The 25,467-nt window shown below is 32.7% G+C and overlaps 1 protein-coding gene across 1 annotated transcript in view; it reads left to right on the forward strand.

Annotated features, from left to right (window-relative positions):
- The window catches only part of LOC124359276, a 57,535-nt gene extending 34,013 nt beyond the window's left edge, over nucleotides 1–23,522 (forward strand). The window contains exon 3 of the mRNA XM_046811892.1: nucleotides 17,974–23,522. Coding sequence (XP_046667848.1) covers nucleotides 17,974–19,445 — 1,472 coding nt within the window. The 3' untranslated portion in view covers nucleotides 19,446–23,522. The remainder of the gene's footprint in view (nucleotides 1–17,973) is intronic.
- Nucleotides 23,523–25,467: the final 1,945 nt, after the last annotated feature.

A 25,467-nucleotide genomic window follows, 5' to 3' on the forward strand; every position in this document is an offset into this window, starting at 1 on the left:
TCAGCTATCATGAAACATTATATGAATGATCAGTTAATAATACAATTAAAAAAAAATAATTTTGCCTAATTTGAATAATGTTGTTTTTACTGGTTCCTGAAATAAAAAAATTAAAATCTAAATAACCCATACAGACAGACAGATGATAAGCCGAGCATTTCTGAACCATGTGTATATTACATGTTTTTTTTTTTTTTTTTTTTGCTTTGACTCGAAGAATAAATCTAAAAAATATTGGTTTATAAGGAGTTTGGCAGAAAATTTTAACTTAACCATAGCCCAAGATGTACATTATTTTTAATTTGTAGACCATCCTCCATTGGATGTAGAGTCAATAAAGTAAAATTATTTCCATTTACTAAGTTTAACTTTCACAGCTTGAGCCAAAAAACGAATATTAACCACCTAGAACAGGACCTACATTGTAAATGTTTCAAACTTTAAACCAGCGTAATTTTTAAAGAGTGAACCTTATCAGGTCGGATTTGCGGCATTGTACTCAACAAATGGAGACCTTTAATTTTATGTACTACTTGATCTATGCTCTATTTCAGATTTCCTTATCACTCCTTGTGGGTGATCCCCCTTACGTGACAAAAAAATGGTAGTTACTTAAAAAAGTACATTTATAGGTCCAGTAATTGTACCAAATTTTATTGCTTTACTTGTACGTAATTGTTCGGGAATTATCAAGCACATGCGGGACTTTCCAATCAATATCTCGCAAACCATTCGGTGTACAATATATATGTTAGTTAATCTCATAACATTTAGAAAATGTTAGAAGCATTCCAGAAAAATGTTATAGGTCTATAAATAAGGAAGTTGAGAGATATTTAAATGTTTAAAAGGACGTCATATTGGAATGAAAGGACTTATTAAGATCCAATGAATATGGCTTATTTATAAGATCTATTTATGTAACCAAATTGAAACATGTTTCAGTATTTCATTTGCTACTTCTAAGTGATCAAAAGATTCTTATGAGATTACATGTAATCAGTATCGTGGAAACCGTTTGGATTACCAACAAATTTGTTAATTACAGTAAGTTTAGGAAATTTTATTTAAGTATTCCAGAACCAATTTTAATTTTGGATTTAAAATAAAGTTTAAATGGCCGCAGTATTGAAACGAAATGGTATATACCAACCTGGGCAACAATCTTAGCTGAGATATTTATAAGATCAATTTTGAACTTGTTTGGGCTTTTATTGGGGCAGTTATTGTTTCCACTAGCCGCATTGTATAGCATATTAGAAAGAAAAAAGTCTTCTTTACAATCAATTATTAGTTCGACAAATGATATTTTCAAAAAGGAATAAAATATATAGTGTTCAAAAAGAATAAAAAGTAAACATTAATAAACAATATTTTTACTATTTTCTTTCTCTATTATAAGAAGCCATTGTTTATTTATTTTCTATACTATGTATATATATATTTAAGTTCTTTGAAAAGGGTGGGGAAATTTTTTTATTATTCAAAAAAGTATTTTAATAAGTATGGTGAAGGTTGTACATCGATATCTCAACTCGTTTGGAATATATCCAGCATATCAGGACTTAATTTACACTCTGTAGATATATATATATATTTATTATATAATTTTTTTTATCATCCTCGAGATTTTAAAAGTTTTAATTTAAATATTTAGAATGGAAGCATTGTGTTCAATTACCCGTGCATTTTATACCCTGATACTCAACGCCTATTTTACAAACTGCACAGGAACTTTTGACATAACAAAAATAAAAATTGGCCTTGTTAAATGTAGCTTTGACTAATTGCTGTTGTCCTAATGAACAAAATGGCATGGTTTCAGAAATGTGAGATTGAATCAGTTGCCTTCAATTTCGGCAGTCTGTCATTACTATACACTGTTACACGTCTGGTTGCATTCTTAGGTCTACAGGCACTGATAGATGTTGTTAATCTTAGATTGGCACAGTCCTCTTGGTAAATAATAATAGTGGTCTGTGATTTAAGAGATTTGGCAGTCTTCTCTGGTTGGATGATAAGATTGATTGTCAGATCAAATAGTATAGTTAGGACTGTTTTTCGGTAGACTTTGACAGACTGTCTCTGTTTAAAATTAAAACCAGTGCTCATTGCATAGATAGTCAATAGGCCTACTGATGATGATTTATGTAGAATTTTGTCAAAGATGTATAGATGTATTTTATAATAAAGGGATTAATATAACTATGTTAGGTTTTGGTGGGAAAATAAAGATGTCAGTGCATGGTTGCAGTGCCACTGTTGTAGGCTTGCTGTTTGGAATAGAAGTATCTAGTGACAGACAGCTGAGTGTACGGTCAGCAACCTCTCAGGTCAACAGTCCCACATAAATACCACAGCAGTAGCTCCGATGTCACAGTCTAGTTGTCAAATAGATCAAATATGTTGATGTTATTCTTGAGTTGCTAATTATTCATGTGTCTTTTAATTTTTGTTCTTGAGAGTATAGATAGAGCTTTGTTTTGGCGAAATGTGTATTAATGTGACTTAAAGTTTGTGTGTCTTTATGGCTGGTAACAAAAGTCACAGTGTGTCTCTCTCATCTAATTTGGATAATCCCAATCTTGAGGTTTGTAATGTTGGGGATTTTTACTTTAAGAGATTTACAGTAGTTAGTTAAATCTGGTATCAGTAGGTGATCCTCATTTTTGTCACTTTTACCTTATAAAAACTAAACTTTCCACTGAGTTCACTATTTTTTATGTGGGAATAAGTCTCTAATTTCCAAACCAACAACTAGGTTTTTCATCCTTGAAAGGAGTGGATGCTTTGAAACCAATTTCAAACTGGAGTGGGCAGATACAATGCGTAGAAATCCAGATAGGGAATGACTCTAGATCTGTCATGTGATTGTAGAGAGGATTCTCAGACAATGGAGTACATGGTCAGTAATTTATCCGTGTGCTCTTTTCCAGCAGGATTAGCCAGTCTTCATAACTTGGAGATACCTTGCCTGGATTAGGTTCAAGGTTTTATTTTGTCTCTGTGATGAAATTTCATTTCAGAATTTTTTTTTAGGCTTAGTTTGTTGTACTCCTTTTGACGCAAGTATTTTGTAATTTAGTATACAAGTTTAAACTTGTGATGGTTAACAAACGATATACATACAAAGTATCCAAAAAGTCCCAGGACGGTTAAATATTTTTTTAAAGATTTAAGATAAAGTTACTAAACTTGGTACAGATTTACTGGACGTGAAAATTTAATTTAACACACATCCAGTGATCCGCTACTTTCTCTGGGGGATGGTCCACATGAAGTAAGAAGAAAATCTTAAATTACATTGGCAGCTTTATTATTTGCTTAATTAAGAATTCAAGACAACTGTGAACAGCTGCATTGCCGACTCGGTTGTCCCTTTGAGGACGGGTATGTTGCATTGTATTCTTCTAATAAAAACCTTTAATTTAATGTGCATAACAACTTATATTTACATTTAAGGTTTTCTTTGGACTCCTTTTTGGCCTTACACATGAGGAAATAGTGGACCACTGGATATGTGTTAAATTAGACTTTTATTTCCAGTTAGTCTGTACCAAGTTTTGTTGGTCTATCTTAAATGGTTTCAAAAATTATGTGAACATCCTGGGACTTTTTGGACACATTGTATATACTTAGTAATAATTAATCATAATGACCTGCTTGTCAGTCGATTAGAAGCATGGGAAGACCTACATTATTTATAAGGGCTGCTTGCCACAGCAGTCTGAGAGCCTAATAATGAAAACTAGATATATTTAATGGATAATAAATTTAATTAACCCCACAATTAATTGTTATAACCCACTTGTGTCAGCAGATCAGAAGTTTAGGGAAACCACAATAAAGTTTAAACAGGATCACTTTTTACAGCATTCTGAGAGCCTAATGATGAAAGAAAGTTTTATGTCATAGAAAATATTCTTAATTTAATCACAATTACTTGTTCTGACCCGCTTGTGTCACCAGATTATTAGTTAGGAGAACAAAGTAGTTTTCGACAGCACCACTTTTCTCAATAGTTCAATTAATGGTAAAACAAAGATTTTCTTGCTTAAAATAATAATTTATTTACTACAAAAATTTAATTACTTGTAAAGCACAAATGAATTTACGAGGGTGATCTGAAAAGTTTCCAACTCCAACGTTAAGATGGCAACAATAATAAATAAAAGCTACTAAAATTCGTTGTTCATCTGTTGACAGTTACTCACCAAAGTTTCAACCATTTTGGATGTTCAGTTTTTATGTAACAGTCATTTGAGTGAGTTTTTTTTGTGAAAATGGTCAAAATTAAGTTTGGGCTGTCTTTAAATATTTGTTTTTGAAAGGCAATACACCTTCGCAAATCAAAGATGAGTTGGATTCTGTATATAGGGAACCCTGCACCATCATTTACCACAGTGAAATTTTAGGCTGCTCGGTTTAAACATGGCTGTATGAGCTAGGGAGACGTTGAACGTTTAAGACATCCAAAAACTGCAACTACCGATGAAATGTCGCCAAAGTTCACCAAATGGTGCTAGATGACTGCCGAATAAATGTAAGAGATAGCAGAGATTATGAACATGTCAAAAGAATGTGTTAAATCAACATTTAAGATTGAGAAAGCTGTCCGCATTCTGGGTGCCACATTTGCTCATGTTAGACGAAAAACGTGTTCGAATGAACATTTCCAACGCTCTTTTTGTACAGTTTAGGCGGAATTAAGTGTTAGCGCCAATTAATTACTGTAGACAAAACTTGGATACATCATTATACTCCCAGAACAAAAAATACAGTCCAAACAGTGGACTACAAAAGGGGAATCTGATCCCAAAAAAGCAAAAAACCGTTTTTTCGGCTGGGAAAGTGATTGCGACTGTTTTTTTGGAATAGTCATGGAGTTATTTTAATTGATTATTTTCGAAAAGGAAAAAAATTACAAGAGCATACTATGCTTCATTACTTGACAAGCAGAAGGCAGAACTTGTGGAAAAACAACCACATTTGCAGGAAAAGAAAATCCTGTTTCATCAAGACCACCCACCATCTCACACCCCAGCGGTTGCTATGGCAAAAATTAACAATCACTACAGCAGTAAGCTTTATTAAATCTAAAGGGGGAAAAGTAAGGAATATTTATGGATCTTTCTAGAAAATTTGCAGTTTTTAAATGAGTCGGGGATCAGAAACAACTTATTAAGTTAGCGTGAATGCTACCTTTCAAACAGACGCCAATTTGTGTAAATAAACCACATTACTGAGAACAACTATATAGTTAAATTTCATTCTAATGTTAAAAATATTTATTTATCATTCAAAATATTAATAATAATTTAATCTCCCCAATTATGAATATTTTAACAGATAAAAATATAACTAACAAAAAGCCAATAAACACAGCTGAAGCATGTGTGTTTGTTTTCTGTAGATCACTTATATACACACACTCTGTACAATTGTCATTATTGATATTTATCTCAGGCATCACACACAGATGATAACTGCATAATTACACTGTAGCTACTTAACTCTTTCCAAAATTCACTGTTTTTATCATCATAATAGTTTAATAGTTTACAATGTCCTAAATGATTATTAAAAAACTAATCAAAACACAAATTTAAATTCTGTTTTCAGGCTATGTAATTAGTTAGCTTTTGAATTACTTTATACAGGCTTTCATACTTCTCAGAGTGTAAAAGCATTTGTACACATTATTATCATTCTAATGTGCTTTATAAATAATCTGTATATTTAATTTTCACTTATTAATTCCCATTAAATTTAATTTTTACAATATTTCTTTCCCCAAATTATTCAAAATAACAGAATGATATATATTATTATTATTAATATCTATTATTATATATGTTTCCAAACTTTTTATGACACATAATATTTCCAAAATGTATCTACAAACTATTGGAAATATTGTCAGTACCATAATAATTTTACATTGTTTTCCTATGTATTTTAATATATAATCAATTTTTATACCTAAATTAAGGCCATTTAAGCCAGCTAACTCTATCACAGTTTAGCAAAGAAGGAATAAACTTATTTTGTGTGTTCAACAAGTTGTAATAAATTTTACAAAATTACCAAATGTGTACTTAAATTTATTCCAAAACCAATGTTTAACTTGTATATAATACAGGATTCACATTAAATCATTACAAAGGATCATATCAATAAAACTATGCTAGTTTATGCTACTAGTAGTAATGAACATACCTTTATTCCATCTTTGGAGACAACCATTCTTCCAATTTGATAACTATTTCAGCTATTTTCAAATATTTTGCCTTTTATAGCAATTATATTATGAACAACATAAGTATCTGTAAAATATACACACCACATAGCAAACATAAAACTCACAAGGATTTTCACTGCACTGACACTACACAGTAAATGATGTACTGCTGTACTGCCTTCTCCAAGCAGGCGGTCGAGAGACATGACTCACCTATGGAAGGCAAACTCGGACTATCATGCCTACACAGCAAAACTGATGACTACTGCTGATTCCAGGCCTACCTTATCAGTCCTTCTACCAACTGAAATATATCTTTAAATTGTTTGTTGTAACCTATAAAATATGTTAAATTTTCGATTTATCTGTCACTTTTAGGTGTTATTGTACGTAATTTTCTAATTTAAACAATAAAAATAATTATTTTTATAATTCTATATGTATCTCTAAATCTGATTTCCAATTTAAGTTAATAGATTTCTCTACCATTTCATTTAATTATAACTCCATTGTAAATTCAGCCACTAGATTTAAAAAATATCTTTTACAATAAGGCACTTCCTTTGAGATGTACAAATCAAGATAAATTTTAAAGGATCTGATTTGAAATGTACTTTTTAACTCTCTTCATTTCTCACAGCAAAATATTCTTATTTTATATGTATATTATAAATAGGCTTGGTAATCCATTGAGCCTTTCTTAATATACTTTCCTCTTTATTTTATTTCAATTGATGTAGTTTAGATAAATAAATTCTGCTATAGTAAACAAAGCATATTTTATACAACTAATATAAAAATTAAAAGTGACAATAACAAATGTACTTTACCAGGGTGTCCAGCAGCCTTGAAAATCGGGAAGAGCGGGAATTATGCTTGAATTTTACCTGCCTTGAATAGGGCGGGAATTATGCTTGTATTTTGTAGAAAATCGGGAGTTTTGATTTTTTAAACGCCGCTGCCGTTACTAATGCAAGGCGCCTACTGCGGGCGGCCCGGGGCCCGGCCTTTTTGTGAAGTCGAAATACACGAAATCAAAGGGACACCCGCCCACTGCGGGCGGCCCGGCCCGGCCTTTTCGTGAAGTCGAATACACGCAATCAAATGGACACCCGCCAACTGCGACCGTCCCGGCCTTGTTTGTAGAAATACACGCAATCAAATGGACACCCGTACACTGCGGGCGGCCCGGCCTTTTTATGAAGGCGAAATACACGCAATCAAAGGGACACCCGCCCACTGCGGCCGTCCCGGCCTTTTTGTAGAAATACACGCAATCAAATGGACACCCGTACACTGCGGGCAGCCCGGCCCGGCCTTTTTGTGAAGGCGAAATACACGCAATCAAATGGACACCCGCCAACTGCGACCGTCCCGGCCTTTTTTGTAAAAATACACACAATCAAAGGGACACCCGCCCACTGCGGCCGGCCCGGCACAGCCCGGGAAAACTCGGCCCACACGGCACACCCGAAGAGCCGACCGAGGCCGGGGCCGGTCGCAGTTGGTGGGTGTCCATTTGATTGCGTGTATTTCGACTTCACAAAAAGGCCGGGCCGGCCGCAGTGGGCGGTGCTAGTCTGGAGTGAACCCGGTCCGGCCGCAGACGACGGTGCTAGGCCGGAGTGAACCCGGCCCGGCCTTTTTATGAAGTCGAAATACAACGCAATCAAATGAACACCCACCAACTGCGACCGGCCCGGTCCAGCCCAGCCCCAGACCGGTCGCAGTTGGCGGGTTTTCATTTGATCGTTTGCATTTTGACAGAGTATAAAAGTCCGGACTGGGCTGGACCGGGCCGGTTTGCAGTGGACGCCGTGCTTAACACGAATGAAGATATTGAAGCAACAGTTCGATTATGTTCACATCGATGTGAAATTGACATAATACAAAGGAAATTTTGAAGTAACTCGCTCTCGTTGCAGTCACAAAAAAATGGCGTTGTAGTAGGTTTGATGAGAGATGGCATTTATATATGCTTGATGTTAAAGTAATTTGAAGAGTGGCTAAATAACCTACGCGATTATATATTGTATTTATAATATTCGCATGTTGAAGAGGTTGTCAATTCTTTGAAACATAGTGATGAATATTCAATGTTTCAATTTAAGGTAATCGAAAAAAACGTGATCATGTGATCAGTTATGGTGTACAATTGGATGTCTATAGGATTTATTTTCAATTTCTTTTTTAGATATATAATTAATACAACACTTTTTTAGTAATCTAGGTGATTATTTACCCTTGCTATACTATTAATGGTTGTTATCATTTAACTTATTGTCAATAGCCTTATTTGCTTAAATTAATTTGTGCAATGAGTAAAGGTGCAATACATCGTTAGTAATTCAATTGTTAAAGTTTTATAACTTTCACACATGGTTTCTAAAGAGAGTAAAACTTTTTCTGTGACAAATTTATTTTTTAACACAAAATAAATTGTAAAAAGGGTTTCAAACATTTGAATAGCCCATGTTTTGGGACGTTTTGAGTTTAATCCTTTTTTACAAAATGAATATTAATATATTTTTATTTATTTTAACAGTTACTTTGATTTTATGAAACTTAATTCACCTAAAACTAACACCCTCAACTGGTTTAGAATAGTATTGGGTTTGATGTGAAAGTGTAAGTAAAACTTCTTTAACTTAAAAGTAAAACTGTTTCTTTACTATCCTGTGTTTTTGAGGGTTTGTTTTCAGAATTCAAATAAAAAAAAATCGAAATCATTTACCTATTTGGATATTAAAATATATTTGTAACAAACTGTTACAATATAAACATTAAATTAGGCTTTGATACTTTATCATAATTTTTTATAGGTAATAGGTAAACACTATTTCGTGACTTGATTTTAGCTTGTAAAATTGTTAGTTACCGATAAAGAGCCAAAAGTAAACCGCGACTATAGCCTTGAATTTTATAATTTTTGAAACCTTGAAAACCTTGAAATGTGCTTGAATTTTAGATTTGGTCATTACTGGACACCCTGTTTACCAACAATTACTGTACACAATCACACATTTTATTAGTGTTACAATACAAATACAATTTGTGTGATTTTTTGAAAATAGTGTATCTATAATTAGTGTGGCCATCCGACCGGGAAAATATGAAAAACAATTTTTCCGTCTCTAACACTTATGAAATTAAGGAATAATTTGCCAGGTCCTTGAATCAGGACATGTTTAATCACGAAACATCGAATTTTAAGTGACGTGGTCTGTGAAATTGTGAATGAAGATCGACATATGACCGCGGGCCCCATCTGATGCCAGTGATCTAATTCAGTGGAATTTATCTTGGTTAGTTCTACCCCCTGGTTCGTCGTAAGCTTTCCACCAAACACGTAACAACCCATTGGAAAAGTAAATTCGGCCGACCAATCGTCTCGGGCCTCGGCTGTACGAGCTGTAACCGGTAAAACGGCGGAGCGGTAGTGGCTCGATATAAGCGATGTTTTGTATTTAAATTTAATTCGGTCACCATAATAGAGTGTCCATGTAAATTTTTTCAGTGAAAATAGCATTCTGAAAAGACCTGCGTAGATAAGATCCCAGGCCTAAACTTTAGTGTTCACCCTATAAACAGGCTAATAGTTCGATTCGGTAAATATTATCATCTTGTTGACCGTTTGATAAGATATGTAACACGGTATACACCAGAAAGTCAGTTGAATTTTTACCAAACCTAATAAGACCTTTTAGTGAAGAAAATAGTGGGTTTGCGACAAGCAGTTGGGTCCGGCATGATGCACGCAATGACAGAATGATCTGAGGGTGTCTAGCATTCTCCATAAAATATATAGAATACAAACATAAAACTTTAAGATGCCGCTCTAACGAACGTATTGCAGCCGAAGCCTCGGTTTGGTCTATGAACGATTGCTCCTCACACACGTTCCGATTGGTTGTTAGATCACATAAGGTTAAAACAAAGAAAGTGATGTTATGTTTTGATATCTAGGTCACAATCACATCTCGACTAAACTAGCTGCGTTTACACTGGCAAACATTTGTGTCGACACTAAAAATCGCTAATCTAGACGGGTGCAAGAGCTCGTAAGCGCTGCTGCAACCAGTGTCGGGCAGTTTTTCAAGCCATGGAGAACATTGTCGGCCATCAAGATTGCAATGAAAAATATTGTTGAGAGATCACTGCCGCGTGCGAACACACTTCGTATTGACTCCCGCAACAACCAGCAATTCACCTGTAGCATGTACTTGCGTCAGTTCTTGTGAGTAAAACTACTTTTCTTGTTCAGTTTACGCTACAGCAATTGCGCAAATTTATATTCCAGGCTAAACTCACTTAATATTTTCGCCAGTCTGCAGCCGGCCGAATCTACCACGAACGTCGGTTTTCGACTCTTCGTCGTCAGAGCGTCATTGGCTGTCGGAAATTCCGTCAGTTCTCCAATCAACTATTCATCTAAACGACTTCCCCGCACATTTAACGATGGGTCAGTTAATTCGAAATTTAAAAAATCCTACGAGTATGAGAAGCCTTATGTCATGTTGTTTCGAAGTCCGTGACTATAATATAAAGAAACACGTGACGAACCACAGCATTTCGTGTGTTTAATTATTTTATATGTGTGTTGTGGTGATGTGGTTAGTCTTCTCTTGCATTAACTTAATGGTAAACAAAAAATGTTTAAGAGCTATTAATTGATAACGTAAATTGCGCTGTATTGGTGCTTATTCTACAGATCACGAATTAACCTCACTTCGGTAACTTCCGTAGCAGATAACTTACTAATGCATTCTTCATGTAATGGCCGGCAGTGGGTTATATTGGGAGCCACGATACTTTCGCAGAACTGTAACGATGAGAATCTATAAAAACTATTCAGAACACACATTAACAAAATAACGTGATTTATAAATATTTAAAATGAAGTTCGTATTTTATACGCAATGTTTGTCAGCGCCAGCATGTCTGCTCGTTCTATGCACGGACGTTAGCTGCTCGGCGGCAGAGACAATCGCTAATGTTTATTTGACTCATTCGTCGAACTTTGTGTATTATTTTTCAACAGTTGTAGCATATACTCGTATGTATATCCGGACTTTAGTACCTAAAAGGTTAACACTTATAAGAAGTAAAGTAACAATTACCAGTTATTTACAGAAAAAATTGTGTACAAAGTTCTCAATATATTTTAATCTCGGAACTATGCATCATCCTCTGTAAATCTGATGTAGTACAGTGTATGCCCTTGCTTTTCATTTCTTGTTATCTGTGTTCACCAATTTCCTTGGCCTTAAAGAAAGAAGTTATATCAACTTTTATCTGTTGAGCAATGTATCTCTCTCCTGACTGCAATATCATCAACTCAATGGTGGTTTCTTCAACCGTAATAAATTAAGCTTTGTATTTGCGGTATTATTTCATATCTCACTTTGCAGTGATCTAGGGCTCACTGCAGTCACTCGTTTTCTCAGATCGTACTCTCAGAAACAATGTGTTTCTTGAGCTATGTTAGTATCCGTTCCTCTGTACTTGTTTGTTCAGGAATTGTAAACATTCCACAGCACAAAGTGAAAGAAGCCAATTTCATGTATGGGCACTATTTTATCAACCTGCTGTGAAACAGTTGAACAGTATGATGCAACATCAATGCGTAATAGTCAACTGCGCACCTCTTCCGCTAATACCTCATGCATTGCCGAGTGTCCGACGCTATTACGAGTGCATCAAACAGCACTTAAACATGGCTACTTCAATTGATTCTCCCACCAAGTACAAAGTGTCATTTGATTTTTGCAAACCGAAGGACCAAACGTAGGAGAAATTCACCACAGAATGTCACGAGTATATGGTAAAAACTTCATGAGTACCGGTGTAATATGTGAGTGGTGCAAAAATTTAAAGATGGATTCGTCATGATCAAGGAGGCCAAGGATGCAAGTCTGTCACCAAAGAAGGCCTCGTTGAAACATTTAAAGAATTGATGAAACGGTTAAAGATAATCGGAGGTTTACTATTAGTAAGTTGTCCGACTGATAAGTTTCCTGAGAATCAAAGATAAGCCCTCAACACTATTGTAATGGACCACTAGGCTAGAAAAACTTTGTGCTTGATGGGTTCCAAAGATGTCTGATAACCTCAAAGCTCAATAAACGACATCAGCATTATCGTATCTTAATCATTATGAAGGTGATGGAGAATGTTAGGAAAACATGTGACAGGAGATGAGACATGGGTTCTGAATGACACTTAATAAACTAAACAACTCCACTCAAATTCACCAAACACAAAAATTCAAAAAACCTTTAACAATAAAAAGATTATGACCATCATGTTTTTGGAGCAAAAAAGTGCTCTGCTTGTGGAATTCTTACAACCAGAGGCTTCTCGTGCAATAAATGTAGAGGGCTACAGTGCAAGACTACGATGGTTGTTAGAGCCATTAAAAATAAAAGGAAGAATGCTCACTTCTGCCCTCACAGAGTTTTCTTGATAAAACAGCTTCTTCGTCATTAGTTATCTTCCTTAAATTGTGTCTTATTGCAAGGCTTAAATATAATATACTTCATTAAATAGTTTGAATTCAGTACTCGTGCCATTTATAATAAAAGTTAGATTTACCTTTTTCATTACTATTTACAGTATATTTCTGATGAGGCACTGAATATTTTCTACATATATATATATATATATATATATATATATATATATATATATACAGGGTGTATATTATGTCTGGAAACACCCAAATATATCCTTTAATAATTTAAATATAAATTTGAAACCTCTTACAATCGTGATAGAGATTGGGCATCTACTTTTTGGAACAATGTTTTGTTATGTCACACCAACGGGGGACGTCCTGCCGAGGGTATCGTGAATATTCTTAATGGAAGCCTATACCTTGTGATACATAATTTTAAAGGTAATAGCTTACTGAATTGAATGCCACAAACCACATCTCAAAGGAATTATTCTATCAGAAAATAGAGCATTTTTAGTATTGAAAATTTACTGATGTTCAACAATGTAATTTTAACATGGTTCTTGCCACAAAATGTGTTACACTAATTTTTTAGCATTTTTTAAATGTTCAATTAAAATAAAATAAACAATTTATTTTTAAGTTGGTTTCATTAGTACAAATTTACCAGTTTTTATTACAATGAATAAAACTTATGAGTCACTTTCTCTGATTACTTATGAATCTGTACTTGGTGTTTTCCAGTCAGCAGGAAGGTTTAAAGAGACAAAGGTCACTAGCCTATGAGAAACATTATTGTGTTATTAATCATCTGGTCTACAGGTTTCAGTTTGTTGAGCATGGAGCTTTCACTAGACAGGTCTAAGCTTGGGAATTACAAATGGACAAAGGTCATATCATTCCTGTCGAGTTAATCAGTGTCTCTGAAGCATTGCTGTCAACAAGTTATCTAATTACAGTAGTTCAGTTTTTATTTGGCATTTTAATGGAATTGTCTGAAAGAGAACGAATTACTCTGTTGATGATGCGAGGATATGGCGATCGTCAAAGATCTTATCGGGAAGTTTGTAATTTGTTTAATGACACTTTCCCAGAAAGGAATCCCATAAGTGTTTCAACAATATCAAAAACTATTGAGCGTTTTGAAATGACAGGGAGTGTACGTAATCGGCCAAAGTCGGGTAGGATACAATCTGCAACAGATGAAGAACATGCACTAGATGTTTTGCAAACATTTATTGAAGACCCACATACATCGCTCAGAAAAGCTGCACAGCAACATGATATGCACCCTATGTCTGTGAGTAAGATTTTGAAAATTAATAAATACAAACCATTTAAAGTTCATTTAGTCCAACAGTTAAGTGAGGATGATTACGACAGAAGAGTTGAGTTTTGTGAACTTGTGATGCGCAAATGTGATGACAATAGAGATTTTCTGACCAACATACTATTTTCTGATGAGGCAACTTTTTTCCTAAATGGCAATGTTAACAGGCACAATTGCCGTTACTGGGCTAGTGAAAACCCACATTGGATTACTGAGTCCCATTCACAGCAACCACAAAAACTGAACGTATGGTGTGGAATTTTAGGTAACAAAATTGTTGGACCCTTTTTCATCAATGGAAATTTAAATGCCGAACTTTACTACAATATGCTCCAAAATGAAATAATCCTAGCTATTCAAATTGCATCAGGAGAATACTTTGATAATGTATGGTTTCAGCAGGATGGTGCTCCACCCCATTATGGGAGACAGGTAAGAGAGTATTTGGATTTAAGGTTTTCTCATAAATGGATTGGCCGAAGAGGAGAAATCGAATGGCCTCCAAGATCTCCGGATTTGTCACCAATCGATTATTTCCTATGGGGTCATTTAAAATCCAATGTTTATAGAAGAAAGCCTCATAATTTGGAAGACCTAAGAAACAGGATTATAGAGGAGATTGCTTTGATAACTGAAGAAATGTTAGGCAACTCTGTCGAATCATTTTACACAAGATTGGCTCATTGTCAAACCGTAGAAGGAACACAGTTCGAACAATTGCTTTGACACCAAATGCAGGTAAAACGTTTGTTGTAAGACTTTTCTAACAGCATACATTATTTTTTATTTGTAATAAGAAATCAATAACATAAGTATTTCCATAATTGTACTGTAATAAAAACTGGCAAATTTGTGCTAATAGAACTAGCTTAAAATGAAATTTTTGTTTTATTTAATTGAACATTTAAAAAAATGCTAAAAAATTAGTGTAACACATTTTGTGGCAAGAACCATGTTAAAATTACATTGTTGAACATCAGTAAATTTTCAATACTAAAAATGCTCTATTTTCTGATAGAATAATTCCCTTGAGATGCGGTTTGTGGCATTCAATTCAGTAAGCTATTACCTTTAAAATTATGTATCACAAGGTATAGGCTTCCATTAAGAATATTCACGATACCCTCGGCAGGACGTCCCCCGTTGGTGTGACATAACAAAACATTGTTCCAAAAAGTAGATGCCCAATCTCTATCACGATTGTAAGAGGTTTCAAATTTATATTTAAATTATTAAAGGATATATTTGGGTGTTTCCAGACATAATATACACCCTACCTTGCAGATAGTACTCCTTATTGACCATTTGACCTTGTGGCAAAAAAATCATGATGATCTATACCATTAAAAACGAAGAACACAATGAGCATATACTTCATGTCATTGAGCATATCCTTCATGTTTAACTGCACTTATAGTCTTTTTTCAATCTTGGAAATCCAGAATGCTTCCACTAGGATGATTGAGCCTTAGGTTTGATGTCATATTTGTAACCCCATGTTTCATTACCTGTTATAACACAGTAATTCTGTATCGTCGTTGACTTCATGTAGCGACTCCTGAGCAACTTTGCAGTTGCTTTTGTTCAAAATTCAACAATTTGAACAAATTTTGCTGCTTCACATTTTATACCCAAAACATTCGAATAAATGGGATGGCATGATGAGCCGTATGCCATCATCATCAGCAACTTGTCATCTATTACATCATCATTCTAAGATTGTAACACTCATTCGTTCATAACCATTTCTCCCACGTTTTCATTGGTTTATCATCTTCAATGTCTGCCTTCATGGCCATCTTTGAAACATTTATACCACTTTTAAACCTTTTTTTACTCCTAGCAGACTCACAATAGGCCTCTGTTAACATTTCCCACACACTTTATTACATTTATCACACAAAATTTGATACCAATTTGAGCTTGAGTGGTAGAGAGGGCTTGATAGCTCCAACTCCACCTCTTTTATAAAGGCATTTTTCATTCATTCAATACTTTAATTAATTTTTTTAACTAACAAAAATTGTTGTGTTCTTAAAACACGTCCAACTGTAGCAGCTGCCACTGAAAAAGTAAACAGTGAATACAGCTGGAAATTGTACTATACTTCCAGAGCGTTAGTACCAACATAATAAAAAAAATTTTGACTGTCGGACTCTCCAAACCCATGAAGTGACAATTCTTGGTACTTTTTGGACACAAATTGTATAGTGCCAAATATGAAAGGGTTTACAGTATAAATTAAAATACAATTTGTTTCGTCATTTTAAATGTTAGCATTGAAAAGACAAAATAAGACTGCAGAACCTAGATGGTTGGAGCCTTGAGACACACTTCTGAATAAAAAATAAACTCTTATAATACACTGTACCAAATTGAACTTAAATTTTTCCTTCTTAAAAGTATTATTGGTCCCAGTGAATAAGGTGTGAGAAAAGTTCAAAGCCAGAAGCATTCCTAAAACAGGTGATAGAGGAGATTGTCATACACATTGTATAAATTAAAATGTATAGATAGTAACGTTTACTCAGACACTGCTAACAAATGAAAATAAAATTGGCAGTTGAACAACCTCTTATGAATTTGTAGAAATTTGTATAAAAATATGACTCTAATTTAGTTTCTCTCTTTTAAAGAAACTACATACATTTTTAATAACTTTGATACACACCACATATTGATCGATCTAAAATTAGAGTTTTTGGATTCAGTTACATTTATTGGAATGACATTGCAACTACAATCATTAATGAAAATATACTTGCCTCTCAATGAACTCTATTTGAACAATCATACCAGCACAGGAGAATTACCATACAATTTTGTAAGTGGTAATTTGCAGCAAATACTACAATATTTCAGTTACTCATTAGATTTGACTAGGACTTACGGTTTGTTATGTACAAATGTGTTCACTCCTTTCTGTATAGTCCTGCCTTGTCAGTATTTGTCATCAGTAAACAGCAGGACAGAGTTATTGATGGTTCAAGGGTATGAAGCATACACTACTTTTTTATTTATTTCTAGCAAAGAGCTTAGATTCATATCAGCACGTTCAGAAATATAACACAGAACTATAATAACAGGTTTTATGCAGATATAATATTAATTTAACTAATTATATTTTTGATCATTTAAAACACTCCATTTTGATGTCTATGTTTCTAATTTTAAATTTACTATTTATTATTTTTTCCATACTTTCTTTTAAACAGCATACTGTGTTGAAAACATTTTAAAGGTTCTTCCAAATAACAATAATGCTGAATAGCAATAAATTTGTCTATGTTAAAGAAGAATTAGATTCTATAACACATGAATAATAGTTATAACATCTTCAGATAACTTATTAAAAATACTGATAATGGTCTGTTTATTGTTAGTTGACGTTGATTTATTATTTATTTACGTGTCTTGGTTAATTTTAAGTGTGTCTAGCTAATAAAAATATGATCTGAAAAAATTTTAATTTGTTATTATTGTCTCTTTTGATACCTTCCCCTTTCTGACCTAAACCAAGTCCTGCTGGTTAGGAAAATATTTATTTAAAGAAAAATCAGACTATGTACTTATACAATGCAAATTATCTCTCAGCTCCTAGACTATTGTAATATAATAATACATCATTTAAAACACAATGGAAATTAAGCAGTTAAACATTTCAATCAAGTGCCCATCTACTTTCTAAGTAGTATTTTAAGTTAATGGAAGATACAAGTAAATACATACACTGTGAAGTTTGATTTTTATTTATTGTATAAGCGCTTATTATTTACATTACTCTTGTATACACCATGTGTAAAAGTTTATACAAATGTTCTTGGGTTGATACTTGTTACAGGTAGTGTGTTACAAATAGTCTGTTAAATAGTTTTATCCTTGAAAATTGGATTAAAATTGCTTGTTTCAGAATGTTGTATACTTAAAAACTTTCTTTTGTTCCAGGTGAAAGCCATAAAAAGCTTGACTTTGTTCAGATTCTACCTGTAGAACTTGTCGAAGAGATATTCATCTATTTAAAACCAAAAGATTTGGCAGCCTGCACTGCAGTCAACAGCAGCTGGCGAGAAGCTGTCAACTCAAACAAGATCTGGAGTTCCATTTGTGAAAAGAGAGGGTGGAAGGATAACTTTGACCTGAATACCACTCACTTCTATAAATCACACAGACAGTTCCGTAAATGGTCACATTCATATGATTCATTTACCCCAATCTGCCAGAAGCGTTTATTGTTCAACCAGCATTCATGCTTGCAGTACAACTGGCGTTGTGGTAAATACATAAAGCACAAGATTTCGGGTGGGGCTAACAGCTGGTTTGGTGTACTGGAACCGATCACTTGTGATGGTAAGTATTTAGTGTTGCTTGAAAAAAAGTTAACTAAATCATCAAAGCTTGGAGTTTGGAGCCTTGAAGGTGTCCCATTCAAATTGTGTGACTTGACTTTACCCGACAAAGTTAACGATGTGCAATCCATAGCATTTGATTTTGACACTATTGTGATAATTCAAAACTGGATCATTAGGGTGTTTCGTTTCGATTTATATAAAAATACTTTTGACGAAGCCTTTGTTAAATACGAGCTGTCTAACTTGATACCTACAAAGAAACAACTGCTAAAAGATGTAAAAAAATTGAGTCCCTACTTAAAAGTCACTCAAGAATATGTAATATTTGTTCCGAGTTTTTCTCATAGCACTGAGGACTTTGTGCCAATTTTCTTTTGGGATAGAAAAACTGGAGACTTGAAACATACACTTCAGTTTGATTCCATGTATCAGGAAATCACAATTGCTATTTGGTTCGGTGACTCTTGCTACTTGGGTTTGTGTAACAGGAAAAAGAAGGTGCATCAAATAGTTGAATTTGGTGTGAAAACTGCTGCATGGGAAGCGTTCAGTCAGAGTGTCATTACGGAGATAGAACAAATCGCAGTCAGTAATCAGTACATCCTTGCAGTAACAAAAAAAGTGCCTAGTCCCAGAGGTGCTAGACCTTACTTTGTGACAAGAGGTGAGGAAAAAAAAGAGATTTGGCTCTGGGACCGAGCTACAGGTTCAGCTTTGAAAAGTTTTGATGCACAAGGAAAAGGTTTCCAGTTTGTTGGCGATTGCTTGATGTTTTATGATTCAGCTCAAGTCACAGTCATGAACCCTAAAACTCCAGACATACGGAGTGAATTTGAGATAAATGGGGCAGTGACAGCTATCAGAGCTTGTTGCCACTCAAATCTCATGTTAATCATGAAGCCCAGTTGCCACATGGAAATGTGGGATTGGAGTCTGGGCTGTCGCTTGTATACTATCAACGGTGAGACGGGTTTAAGTAATCATCTTTGGTGTGATAGCAAACACATAATCACCCATCTATCACCTGATACTTTATCTGGGAGTGTTGTCATCCTAGGTTTTTGGTGATCGGAAAATGTTTCTTCAGAAGTGACCTTGTGAAATTATTTTACAAACAGACAAATCACTCATTATTAAGTGATTTTATTAGTACAAATAATTCTTTAAAATCGTGTGATAAATTTCTAACTGTGATCATTTTTCTTTTACTTGTAAAAGAACATGTTGTTATCAATATTATATTTAAATCAGTTCCATTGCATGAACAGTTGTATGTTTAATTATTTTTCTGTAAAACCTCAAATGATTGATTGTAAAGCATAATTGAACATAAACAACTAAAAATGTAGCAAATTTTATTTTGAGTTATTCTTTGATGGATCATAACATAAATTAAATTATTTGTGATTTTAGGTCATACAATTTTATATAAATTAAGGTAGTTCTAGAGTAGCATTAAGTACTAGAGTAATCCAATATACTCCTCCAAATGAAACATTCGTAATATAAAGAAATTTTTAAATACAGTAAATATTACTTTAGAAAACTTTCAAAGTTGTGTTTGTAAAAATTTAAGTAACTAAATTTTTTTTGTAATTTATTTTCAAAAATAAAAACTTATATCGATAAATGTTGGCTTCAGTTTGATAATTATTAATAAAAATAAACATTGTATTAGTTTAGTTTTGTCAAAATACTATAAAGTGGCTTTATTTTGTCTGAATTGTAAAAGAAAGGAGAAAGAGTTATGTTACCATAACACTATGGATTTGTAAAGTTAGGATTAGTTTTTCATTATTAAATACAGTTAGTTTACTAGGTTTCATATGAGAATGTAGAGCAGTAAATTTTGCATGAATTACTGACTTTGCACAATAATAAGGAGCATTAAACCACCGGTGATCATTATCTATCCAACCCCATTTGCTTTATTTCAATTATAGTTATTAATTATTGTTTGTACACAAAGATAGAAATTTTCTTTGATTTTATACTTTATGTAAATTGACTCGAAGTTTAGCAGGTTAGTTGAAAACAATAATTATGGACATTAAGGCTATTGTGTTGTAAGCTCCAGTCATCAGTCTTGTTCACCAATCATTTGTGGTTACTTTATTATAAATATCTAATTTAGATTAGCAGATTATTTGCAAGATTAGTATGTTGGATTGATTAGTGTGTTTTGATTTTGTTATTTTTAATAATACTTTTATTAATTACAACAACTTATTGTTACTATTATTTAAGCATGAGATTTAATTTCAACTAAGCTGTCTTTATAATAGAGATTTTACATTGACTTTATCATTTATCACAATTTACTATATGATAAACTTAAAATGCCTTAATTTGACCGTTATAGCATTGTACATATATACATAATAATTAAATAGATAACATGATAGATACTATTTATCTAAAAATTTTATCACTGCCAGTACCGACTTTTTGTCTCTTGTCTACTTTGTACCGAAAATGGTAGCAATTTGTTGTTTGGTTTTACTCTAAAATGTTTTACTCATACTGTATTTAATACTTGTGTTAAGTATTAATGTTATGGCATATTATGTAAGCTGTTAAAATTTGTTTGCTTACACTAGGTAATGTTTTAATGACGTGTTATTTAAACATATATTTTATTTTAAATGAAACATAATTGTATTTGATAAATTAACCCTATAACATACATCTTTCTATTGTTTGATTAGATAACAATGTTATTTTTATAAAAGTAAAAATATAATTGACAAATTTGTCTAGGAATCGCATATTTATCCTAGACTTTCTATTGACACTTCAATGAAAATGCTCTGTTCTTAATAAAATTATGAAAAACTACAATAATTTTTAACTAAACCCACCCCAAGCTGATCCTTAAACCACATATAATTTTGATATGAAATAATATATTTAAGAGACATAATATTGTCTTGTTTTATTTTAATGGAAAGTCACAAAATAAATTCTTAAGCATTACAATAATCTTTTAAAAGTTGTACTACAAATTATTTTGCCCAACTGCAAATAATTTTCATTTAAACATTCATGTTATGTTCTTGTGAAATGTAAAGCATTCAACTGACTCCAATGAATGTAGAAGTCAATTATAAATTTCTACAAATCAATATAGGCCTATAAAACATGTTAGTACAGTAGACACCCTCTTAATCGACTATCTACAGGACTAAAGCTTGGTCGGATAAAGGAAAATCAATTAAATAAAAAATCACCATTATACAATCCGTAGGCTATCAAACATCATAATGAGTCTATTGTTATTTATACAACACAGTTACATTTCACTTAAAAAGAGTCCATAAACATTGTGTAATTTATATTACAAGTATGTGTATATTAACTACCTCAGAGAACTTGTATGTTGTTGAAATTAATGGTTTATGTGTGACAAAGTTAATTAATAACTGTACTTACATTTTAGGAATAGTAACATATCAATTATACAGTATTTTTCCAGATTAGTCTGATATCAAACTATATCATTATATTAAATATATTTATTATTCTTTTGGAATAACAGTTTTCCTGCTTACTAATGAGCAAATCTACAAATTTATAGACCGACTTTCTTAATGTAAGATTTTTATGTTAAAATATAAACATTATTTAGTAATTTGGGTTATTATTATAAGGCAATGTGTTGTCATTTAAAAAGAATTCTTAATCATATATGAAATCATTTCCTAGGATTTTTAATAAAACTGTATAAATTATTAACCCTTTGCGCTCGAAAGGCCTGCAGCACTTGCCAAACCAAGGTTGCAGAAAGCTTGTGTTGGTTTTGCCATAATTTGTCCTCGCAACTCATATGGCTACTTTCATTGACAGCTCAGCGGCCATATTTGTTGTTTGCATCTCCAGATCAGAATTATTTTTCAATTTTCTCCATGTTATTTGCATACTAATTTAAAATTTTTAAAGAAGAAATGAAAAATAATATTTAATTTAATTTTAATGAATCTTTCAAATACAAAGATAAACATTCATTTGGGAAATGTAACTCTTATCAATATATTGGTAACAAAGATAGGTAATAAAATGCTATAAAGTAGGCTTTTACAGTTAGTTTATGCTCATACATGAACTATTTTACATTTTTCTCAGTCTTTACATTTTTTTACGGATAAAATTTTTAAAAATACATACCTATGTGTCGTCAAGAATAGTTAGCATACATCTTCTAATAAAATGTCCTAGGTTTCTACCACTTCAGTTTATAGGCACACTATGCGTCATTCGTCTTATTTGCACAAAGTTTAGAGAAGAGTTAGAGACCAGTTTAAAATTTACTGCTTTGCTTAAAAAATTGTATTTTAAAATAAAGCTGTTCGGTAGGTTTCAGCACTCGCCATTCATTATATAAGACAAGGAGAATATTAGAAACTATCTGCTATGTTTAGTGGCCAATAGTGCTGGCCTTACGAGCTATTGACGTATTATATCTTGACCAGTACAGCTGGACATACGAGCTGAGATAACAAGATAACATTACGGCAAAAATTAATACCTGCTTCTGACAAAATGGCAGCCAGTAGAGCTGACCATACTTAGCTCCAAGGACAAATTATAAATACTGCCTTCGAGTGCATAGGGTTAAGAGTAAATTCCCATACCTTTTATGAATTATGATGCTTTTATAAAATATCTTAATATTACTAACCATATTTATTATTCTTTTGGAATAACAGTTTTTTTGGCCTCATCATTACAAATCTACAAATTTATTGACTGACTTTCTTCATGTTAGATTTCTATTTTTGACACATTATTTAGTCATTTAGGATTAAATTTTAAGGCAATGCGTCATCATTTAAAAAGAATTCATAATCATAGATGAAATCATGTCAGAGGTTTTTTTAATAAAACTGTACAAATACGATCTTACAAAAAGTAAATTTCCTTACCTAAAGAAGATGTTGATGCACTTATGTATTGTACTTAGCAATATTAAACAATTAATGAGTTTATCTTGTTTAATAATTAAACTATTTCATTGCAAACTTATCTTACTTTTAGTTATGAAATCATTATGAAATAAGAAGAGTTTAGTAAGATTTGAAGTTAAGGGATAAAATATCCATGTGCAATATTGTAATTTTCAGTTGCAATAAAAAAATTAAAAGATAATTGCTCATTATTCACCATGGATCTATTATGCTTGTTCTTGTAAAGTATATGCATTTCTCCAGGATTAGTATTAGTCAGTATACTGAACAACTTCTACATTAAGTCTGTTTTAAGTAATGATATATTTCAGCAAGATTGAGATAGTATAGAGAACAGAACACAGCCTCTTTGTTCTCTATTCTTATGGTACTCTGAAAATCAGCTATAATATGACCACCCACTGTAAAAATGTAATCTAATATTGCTTTTGCCGCTATTGTAACTCATTTAATAGATGTGTAAATTTATACAGTTTTCAGTTACACACAATTTGAAGTGAAATCAGTTGTCAATGAAATGTCTGCACATATTGTGTTGTCATAACTGTGGTAATATACCTAAACTAGAAGTTACCCATGGCTTTGCACATGCTATTGAATAACAGATACATCATAGGCATAATCTTTGTAATGAAATTGTAAAGACTCCTGAACATGATTTATTGTCACTGGAAGTTATTCCAATCTCCCGATTGATTCCAGAATAACCAAAATTTAAGTTTTAAGGCTCTGAAGACAAAGAGGGAAAAAAATTTTTACCAATAAATACACAGTTTTTCTGGAACACTCCATAATATTTGAAGGAATAGCTCCAACAATTTCAGTAACACTTGAAATATATTAAAACCAGAGTGGAGGAATATAAGTCCTAGTAATCTTTTCTTAGATTAACCCTTTCCGGGCCAGGCGGCAATATATTGCCGTCGGTGACATACACGAAAAGCGCCAGGCGGCAATATATTGCCGCCTTGATATTCGTCGTTTTCTTAAATAAATACTACGTCAAATGATTAAAGTTTTATGTTTTTTTTATTCCCTGGTATATTTTTAGATAATTAATATGAATATAATTTTTATTTTGGAGGTCTATGCATTTTTATTTTGTAATTGTCACGTAACATTATCAGCTGACTCGATCTATTGTTGTTAATTCTTTATGCTTTAGTGTAATCGTACTATTGTATGCTGGATTCTCCTTTATTATTTTATTTTGTGGTTGTAATTATTAGTAGTGTTAGTAGTTACGTGCTTAGCTATTGTGTGTAGTAGTTACAATGACTGACAATTTGCGATCTCATGGGAATAAAATTGTAAGTAGCATATTTGTAAATAGAAAAAGTGTAAATAAATTTCAAATAAAATTGTGTAAATATTTCTCGGTAAATAGTGTTTTTAACTGTATTGAAACTGTTTATGGATCCTACAATCATCTGTTTACCGGTACATCCATAATGTGAATATTTATTTTAAGTTTCTTGCAATGTAAGAGTCAGTTGCTGTATCACTTGTTGCGAAGTACAATTATGCGTATTTATACAAAATGTGTCATAAAAAATTTATTTATGAGAGAAATAACACAAAATTTCGTATAGTTGTTCCTTTCTAAATGTACAATATAATAAAATAGCTTCCCACAGTAAAATTATTTTTCCTTTTTTAGTTATTTACAAAAAAAATTAAAAAATAAAAATTTTTTTATGTAATCTATTAAAACGCTATTTTTTTTTAAATTTTAAATTACTTAAAACTACATCTATATATTTCTTGTTGATAGTATATATCTATACGAGTAATTTGGTGCAACTTTTAGGTCATTCTCTAATTGTTATGAAAAGTTATAAATTTTAATCTTGGAGACTGCAAAATCGCCAATTTTAGCCTGGCACTTTTGGCTAGTCACAGGGGATATGATATGTGAAAAAATTTTGCAACATCTCATATTTGGTCCTGGCCCTGAAAGGGTTAATAAGATTAGGGTAGATTATAAGTGGAAGCATGTATCATGAATCCTATAAGATATTTGAATCAGAAGTAGACATGTTTATGGTGTGTATTATAGCAGTGTTCATTGCTAAGAGTTTAAAAATATCCACTGAAATTAGCTGGCTGTTATTTGAAATTAGCGT

Source organism: Homalodisca vitripennis, chromosome 4 (assembly GCF_021130785.1).
Source record: "Homalodisca vitripennis isolate AUS2020 chromosome 4, UT_GWSS_2.1, whole genome shotgun sequence".
In the NCBI taxonomy this organism is placed as follows: Eukaryota; Metazoa; Arthropoda; class Insecta; order Hemiptera; family Cicadellidae; genus Homalodisca; species Homalodisca vitripennis.